This window comes from Megalops cyprinoides, chromosome 13, assembly GCF_013368585.1.
Source record: "Megalops cyprinoides isolate fMegCyp1 chromosome 13, fMegCyp1.pri, whole genome shotgun sequence".
Classification (NCBI taxonomy): domain Eukaryota; kingdom Metazoa; phylum Chordata; class Actinopteri; order Elopiformes; family Megalopidae; genus Megalops; species Megalops cyprinoides.
The window spans coordinates 21,710,450-21,718,390 of record NC_050595.1 but is presented as its reverse complement, the minus strand read 5'-3'; the positions used below and the strand labels follow the sequence as shown (position 1 = coordinate 21,718,390).

The following is a 7,941-nucleotide window of genomic DNA, read 5'->3' as shown; positions in this document are numbered from 1 at the left end:
TGTCTTTCTCTGCATGTCTCTCTGTCCGTTTCTCACTACCCCTCTGTGTCTGTCTTTGTCTCTCTATCTGTATCTGTATCACTCTCTGCCTTTCTTTTCTTTTCTGTCTCTGCTTTCTGTTCCCCCTCTTTCTGTGTCCTCCTCCCAGTCTGCGTCCCTCTCTCCGTCTGTCTCCGTCTCAGTCTGTGTCCCTCTCTCAGTCTGCGTCCGTCTCAGTCTGTGTCCCTCTCTCAGTCTGCGACCCTTTCTCAGTCTGCGTCCCTCTCAGTCTGTGTCCCTCTCTCAGTCTGCGTCCCTCTCTCAGTCTGCATCCCTCTCTCAGTCTGCGTCCCTCTCTCAGTCTGTGTCCCTCTCTCAGTCTGCGTCCGTCTCAGTCTGTGTCCCTCTCTCCGTCTGCGACCTTCCTCTCCGTCTGTGTCCCTCTCTCAGTCTGTGTCCCTCTCTCCGTCTGCGTCCGTCTCAGTCTGTGTCCGTCTCAGTCTGTGTCCGTCTCAGTCTGTGTCCCTCTCTCCGTCTGCGACCTTCCTCTCCGTCTGTGTCCCTCTCTCAGTCTGTGTCCCCCTCTCCCCCTCTCTGTCTGCATCTCTCTGGATTTCTGTTCCCTGCTCACTTGCCCTCTGCTGCTGGTTTCCTGTTGCACAACACAGCGGGACCATCTTCTATCAGCAATGACCTTTGACTTTGGTTGGTTGGACCTACAGTAACTCATCAGATGGAAAAAATAAATGAGAAGCACAACATTTAAATCTCCTCTTGAGAGATAAGAAAAACAAGTGTTACAGAGTATGCAGACACACAATTACACAAAAACCACAGGCAGAAAATAATCCTTTCAAAAGGCTTGCTCACTCTAACAATTGTATTATTAGGTAGGGTGTACACTCTTTTAAATATCGTACTTACAGTTAGCATCTTCATTTGTGAAATAATACGCTGTAAAATGAGGGATTTTCAGCTGTCCCTTCATCCAACTGTGACTTCACAATCCTGGCTGTTACAGCTAAGAGCTTGGGCGACACTGGTTTTGTGCAACCAGCAGATACACAAACCGTTTTGTTTCACTTTGTGAACTGTGAAACGTGCAATGCTGTGTGTACATTATGAAGCACACTGTCATTACTCCCTACATAAACCGGACTACCGTCGTATTGTGAGGAAAAAAAAGTGTGTTAACTGTCCACTGCCCATTCTTGTATCCACAGAAAAAGAAATGTCAGATGTCTTTGCTGATTGAGCTTATGGGGGAAAAAAAACAAAGAATCACGCACAAACATTCAGGAGCAAGCACTGTGACAGAGGAGTCCACAGGTGACGATGGCATCCCAAAGCAGGCCGAGGAGGATCAGGGGACCCGCAGAGGAGCGGGTTTTGGGGATCTCGATCCCGTCTCCTGTCTTTCCCCTCCACAGCCCTCCCCGACGTCAGGCGCGCGCCGCAACACCGGCTCGGCCTTACATTCAGCTGGTGCAGTTGTCTCAAGAGTGGAGCATTGTGGGATAGAGGACAGAGGGTCAGCAGAAGAATATCTCTCCGTCCACAGGCTGATCCGAAACGGGAAGATGGGTTGACTCTGTGGAGGACAGCAGCTGAATATTAGCCACACCTTGTATCACAGACAACAATACTAAGAGCACATATTTTTTATACATACATGTATATGTGTGTGTGTAATATATATATTATTATATATTTAAATATATATATTTTTAAAAAAATTACTTCATGGACAGTTTCTTTCATTCGTAGCCCTTTCAGTCTCTCCTCAGTGAGTCAGTGTGTGGGGGTGTGTGTCAGTGTGTGTGTGTGTGCATGTGTGTCTATGTACTGAATGTCTATGTACTGACTGTGTGTGTATGTGTGTGCATATGTGCTGTATGAGAGAGAGAGAGTGTGTGTGAGAGAGTGAGAGAGAGAGTGTGTGTGTGTGTGTGTGTGTGTGTGTGTGTGTGTAGGTGTATGTATGTACTGTATGAGTGTGCACACATTCAGTGTGTGTGCTGTCATACCTGCGGGTTGAGAGTGCTGTCCTTTGCTCTTCTTCTTCTTCTTGTCCTTCTTGTCCTTCTTGGCCAGCTGCAACAGCCGGGTGGGGATCTGGTTCTGGCTCTCTCCACTCTGGGCCTTTTGGCTCGGGTTCGAGGCGAAGGGGTTCAAGTTCTTCCCTTTCCGCTTGGAATCTAACCTTGATAGCGAGTCCTTCCTGGGGGAGGAGGACAGCTCGCACTCCCCGACGTCTCTGTCCAAAGAGCCACTGCTCTGAAACATCAGGGAGTCCTCCGATGCGGTGGACGACGTCCGCTTCATCATCTTCTCCTGAGAGAACAACTCACCGTTTACGACCACAGAACACCGGCAGTGGCAAACGGCTAGCAACTGTGACTCGTAATGGATTTTTGTAATGAACTGCTTCCATTCAAAACTTGAATTTACAGCTGTGTGTTACCTTGGGATCTTTGTGTATCATGGTTGTACTGCACTTCCTAGTGTGCCATTTTGTTTTATTTTCCTCCGATCATGAAAACTAACGGCATCTTTCACAAACACGCAACAAAATGAGAACTGCAGCTGTCAAAAACACTACTGCTATCATCAACATATTCATCATATTGATTTTCATCTTTAGCAGTGATTTGAGTAAGGAAAGTTAAGAATGAAAATGGCCGCGCTTACCTCTGCTATCCTCATCTGTTCTAGCTTGTCCTGCTCGCGCCGGAGCTGGTCCTTGTCCCTCTCCAGCCTCCTCTGCGCATCCCTCAGCCTCTCCAGGTCCCGCTGGTACTCCTCCTTGCGCGCGTGCAGCTCCTGCCGCTCGGCCTCCAGCTCCTTGCGCTTCCTCTGCGCCTCCTCCTCCTGCGCGTTGAGCACGGCCTCGCGGTCGCCGAGCGCCTGCTCCCGCGCCTCCCACTCGCGCTCGCGGCGCCGCCGCTCCTCGGCGTGGGCGGCCTGCTGCCGCTGCAGGTTGGCCGCCTCCTGCCGCTGCTTCTCCAGGCTGCGCTGCTTCTCCTGCTCGATGAGCGAGGAGGGCCGCGAGGAGGGCCGCGACGCCGGCCGCTCGCTCAGCGCCTGCCGCTGCTCCTCGATGAAGCTGTCCTGCTGCACCACCACCGCCTGGAGGGGGGGGGGGGGGGGGGGGGGGAGACAGGGCGTCGCGGCGGGAGTCAGTCAGCTGCGTTCTCTCTCTCGCACACACACGCGTCTCAACATGTCAAACGCTCACACTGTTTCTACAGGTGTCGTGTAGCTGCTATGTGTCTCTACATGTGTAACACGCTGATTCCACCTCCACACGTTCCCTACACACACGCACGCGCATGCTGTGTCTCAACACATCAAACACTGGTTCTACAGGTGTCATGTCTCGTCACAATGTGTCTCTACATGTGTAACGCGCCAGTTTCGTCCCTACACACTACCTGCATGTACTCACGTACGCATTCACTCGCGCACTCACTCAACCCCATTCGAAGACTGCTTGTTTTCCATCTCTGATGTCTTTTTCTGCAATTGTCCTCTATTAATACTACTTTTTGCATGAAATAATTTGGACAAAAATCACTAAAAAAGGAATGTTCTTTCTCATTTGGGTAAATTTAAAAAATAACACCCAATTGTCACTCAAAAATAACACAAATTGTCATTATTCAAAAACTCTCCCACCGTGTTCTTCACAACACCAGACATCACATTTACTGGTAACATCAGAAATACCATGGAATCCACCACTGATTCTCATTAGCATAACTTTAAAGCGAGGCATCGCAGGAAATGAGGCTGGCACGGAAAGCCACGGCAAACACCGCCCACTGCTGAAATATGTTTCGGTGGCGATGCTATTTATATAATTGCAATGATTGCATAATTGTTACTGTGATGCAGTCTGACAGGGCACAAGTGTTAATGATTGTCATTTGCGGGGTGTGATCTTGTCTTCCATTGCAGAATGCATGTTGCACTCAGAACACTAAATACAAACCAGAAAAGTGAACAGCTCCCAGCTGCACTCACACATCTCCAGTTTATACAGCTGCCAGATTCTGCAAAGCGGATCACCAATAACAGCTACATAGCGTGGCCCCTTTATATTTTCACAAGCTTTCAATGATCTTTTGGCATCTGAGGCCACAAATGATGAGCACAGCTCACAGCGAACAGTTACGCTGACCACGCAATTTACAAACGTTAAAGGGAGAGCACAAGGAAAAGCAGAAACAGCACGGCCAGCAGAGGGTTAAACCTCATTAGCATTTTTGCCTCCAATACTTCCAGATCCAAGCTCATTATCGCCGGCCAGACTGTAGCACGCCTGACAGGGAAGTGAAAGCACCTGGCACCGGCCGGCTTTAACTTGCAGACGTATTGTTTCCGTGTGCATTTGACTCAGATTTACGACACATTTTATTGAATTATTGGTCAATAATGCAATCTGGGGGCCAAACTGAGCAAACTCCACAGTTCGACATTTGGTAGAAGCACAGCAATTTCAGCCCTGAGTAAGTGGAGCACATGGCTATGAAGGCCCACCCCAGTGCCATCGCTTTGGGCAGTACCTGTAACGTGTTCAGCAGGTCGTGAAGGTGGGTGACACTGTGCAGCACCTGCTGTAAGAGAACACAGGAGAGAAACGTGTTTAGGGCAAAAAAAAAAAAAATTTAAATGAAATAAACAAACTTAAAATGAAATGTTTCTCATTGAAGCTTTCCTGAATTTGCCAGTCAGCAATACTTATTACAAGAGAGAGGCTTTGTGCAAGAAGGTATGTCATCTCATTTGAGTTTCATTTGGGCTCAAGATGTGTAGAGAGTTATGTTGTCCCACAATAATAACCTGGTCAGAAAATGTAGCAAGGACCTATATGAGTAATATAGCGTTTATGGTTCTGCAGCTAACAATGGGGGTGTAGAACACAATATTATCCTATGGTACGTCTCTGGATAGAAAGATACAGTACGCTATCCCCAGTAAGAGTATGAGTGGCTGTTTTATACCCTTAGACTGCATGAGTGTCTATGTAATTCCCTGGTTACAGTATGAGTGTTTATGTCATCTCCAGCAACAGTCTGAGTGTCTGTCCTAAACCCACCATACAGTATGAGTGTCTATGTAATCCCCTGGCACAGTATGAGTGTCTTTGTAATCTCAAGACAGTATGACTGTCTGTGTTATCCCCTGAGGCGGTTTAAGTGGCTGTGTTATCCCACTGTATAGTGTGAGTGTCTATGCTATACCCTGCTACAGTGTGAGTGTCTGTGTTCTCCCCTGGGACAGCACGAGTGTCTGTGTTAATCCCTGGTCTCAGCGTGTGGCCCTACCTCACTGTTCCTCTTGAGTAGCAGCAGCAGGTTGGAGTTGCCTCCCTGTGGAAATAAAGAGCACAGCTGCAGCATTACCGAGGCTGGGAGCCCAGCAGCCTGTAATCACTAAGAGAGGAAACCTGAGCCCACCTGCTGGAGACAGTAATTACAGGCATTAAACCGCGGGCCTCGCGCGCAGCCAGGGGGTATTTGTTGCTCTTAATGGACGCTTATTCATTTTCCACCCTTTACGGGATGCCTGAGGCACTAATGCTCCTCATTTGCAGCGAGGGAGAGGGAGGGAGCCGCCAGGCAGCGATTAAACAGGGAGACGCGCTCTGGAGCGCAATAGCAAATGGCAGCGCTTACGAGGGACACTGTTAACGGTGCATCAGTCACTGCGGAGCTGAGCCGCTCAGTGTCCAATCACAGAGCTAAGAGCGAGCTCCCAGGTCTCACTCACACAGACTAGGACCTCCAGTTAGTTACCTTTTTCAAGACGCTGTCCGATTCTGTCCTCCGCAGGTCAGGCGAATCCTCTCCCTCGTCTTTCTCCCCGTCTAAGAGGAATGGAGTGGCCGTTAGCAAAAAAAAAAAAAAAAAAATTGACAAAAGACGACTCATAGCCTAGCCGTGCTACCAACAGCAAGTAGCTCGCTGTGGCGGATCACACAGAGAGGAGAGGGCGGCGTTCTCACTCTTGGAGATGCTCATCTGGTGGCTGTCGAAGCCGCCGAAGGTCTCGGCCCTGCGGGGCAGGCAAACGGGTCCCACCCCGCTGGCCGACTCCAGCTGCCCCATGGCACCTCCCAAACTGCCGTTCACCAGCGTCTGCAACGTCTCCACTGAAACACACAAAGACACACACACACGTCATTCATGTGACGCCCGTATCACTAACCATATTAACCAGGATACTGATAAAGCAAAGAGAAAAAAAAAAAACAGGAACTTCCCCCATTACTCAGCCTGAACAATAAGATCGATCATTTCCCCCATGTAGCAGAACCAGATAAGATATATTAAGCTAATTCTGTGAATTTGACTCCGTGTGTACATCTAGGGAAGAAAAATGTCAGGAGTGCCTCATGAATCACTGTAATGAGGATAATCTATGATTCTTTCCATTCCACTCTCGCCACACCCACCTTCCTTCAGAGCATCCTTCATGACTGGCTCTCCCTTGGGCACCTCCTCGGCACTGGCCCTGAACAGCATCCTGGTCTTGGTGCTGCCGTCGTCAGACGCCCCGGAGTCGCACATGTCCCGGAAAAGCTTCACCTTCTCCTCCAGGAGGGCCACGATCTGCTCGTCCTTCTTCCGCAGCTGGTCTGGAGGGGACACGCACGCTGTCGCGTCACCCGCTGTCCCACCATGGACATCCCCACAGCCGGGACCCCCCAATTCAGCTCACTTCCTTACCTCTCATCTCCTTCGCTTTGGTCTCCAGCAACCTCTTGTCCTCCTCCGTCTCACTCGGGATCCCCTCATCCTCGTCCTTCTCTCTGTGAAGTAATCCGATCCCATTACACCACCGCCACCGAGGGGGAGGGGCTTGATGCACACTACGTTGGCGCTCAGATCAGTCTCTACAAGCCTGACGTAACACTTCCTCTCTTTCCACACCCGAATTCCACAAACTGCCCTGGATGCAAAATAAATAGCTACCTATCTCTTCCTGTGCTTGGGGATAATCCCCTGCTAAACTGCCTGTCCTGTAAGTGGATAGAAAACGCTGGGTGCGCTCGGGGGCAGTAATCCCCCTGCACGATGCTGCCGGGGACAATCCCTCTGGACTCACATGGAGTGCATGGCTTCCTGGATCAGCTGCATCCAGGTGTTGCGCTCCTCCTTGGTGCTGGCGTGCACCTCCACCATCTCCGGCTTCTCGATGCCGGCCGTGATGAGGAACAGGCCCTTCTCCTCATTGGCCACCTCGCGCACGATAAGCTTCTGCAGGGAGATGACCGTGGACCTCTGGTCCTGGGGTAGGAGAGGATAGGGAGGGGGGGCGGTGACGTCACACAGCGGGACAGAGCGAGCTCGGACATCTATGGCGAGAGGCCCGCCCAAAATCTGCATCTGAATCTCCCACAGCGAGGACTCGCAACATCCCTTCACTTCAACCTTCACTGCTGTCAGCTCTTTACAAAACACAGAGGTTAATAAAACTAATGTCTGTTTACAGCTCAGACTAAACACACCCCTGATTTATATCTTTGGCCTCTTAATAAAAGTCGAGTCCCTTGCGTGTGTATTCTTTCTGTTGATGACTTTTTATTAACAGACACCCATGTTACGCAACAGGGAAACTGACTCACAGTGTTTCTCCACTTTACTGAAGCCTGCTTGGAGAGGAATCAATAGACCGAGCCCGTGAAAAAGTGAATGTATTTGGTGAAAGCGAGGGCTGGGGAGGGGACACAAGACCTTGTATAACTGCTGGATCAAATGCCTTGAGTCTGCCAAGAGCCTCGCCAAGCCAACATTACTGCTTTATTAAAGCCAGCATCTGCAATGGCCTTGCGTGGCAGGATGAATTACGCAATGCGCCGGCAACGGCTCAGTGTGTGTGTTGCAACAAAGAAGTAAGATCATCTTAAAGTCAGCTGTCAGTCTTGACTCTCATTAAGAGTTCCCTCAGCATCAT

The 7,941-nt window shown here is 49.9% G+C and overlaps 1 protein-coding gene across 3 annotated transcripts in view; it reads right to left on the bottom strand.

The window, feature by feature from the left end:
* Positions 1-502: 502 nt before the first annotated feature.
* Positions 503-7,941, bottom strand: part of LOC118787761 (A-kinase anchor protein 13-like) — a 66,464-nt gene continuing 59,025 nt past the window's right edge. For 2 of the 3 annotated variants that reach the window (XM_036543419.1, XM_036543418.1), the window contains exons 26-35: positions 7,093-7,274; positions 6,714-6,796; positions 6,440-6,622; positions 5,990-6,136; positions 5,781-5,851; positions 5,310-5,354; positions 4,548-4,598; positions 2,671-3,108; positions 2,007-2,313; positions 503-1,570 (exon numbers count right to left, since the gene is read on the bottom strand). In XM_036543419.1, the coding sequence (XP_036399312.1) occupies positions 1,512-1,570; positions 2,007-2,313; positions 2,671-3,108; positions 4,548-4,598; positions 5,310-5,354; positions 5,781-5,851; positions 5,990-6,136; positions 6,440-6,622; positions 6,714-6,796; positions 7,093-7,274 (1,566 nt within the window). In that variant the 3' untranslated portion in view covers positions 503-1,511. The remainder of the gene's footprint in view (positions 1,571-2,006; positions 2,314-2,670; positions 3,109-4,547; positions 4,599-5,309; positions 5,355-5,780; positions 5,852-5,989; positions 6,137-6,439; positions 6,623-6,713; positions 6,797-7,092; positions 7,275-7,941) is intronic. The other variant, XM_036543417.1, reaches the window with a different exon arrangement.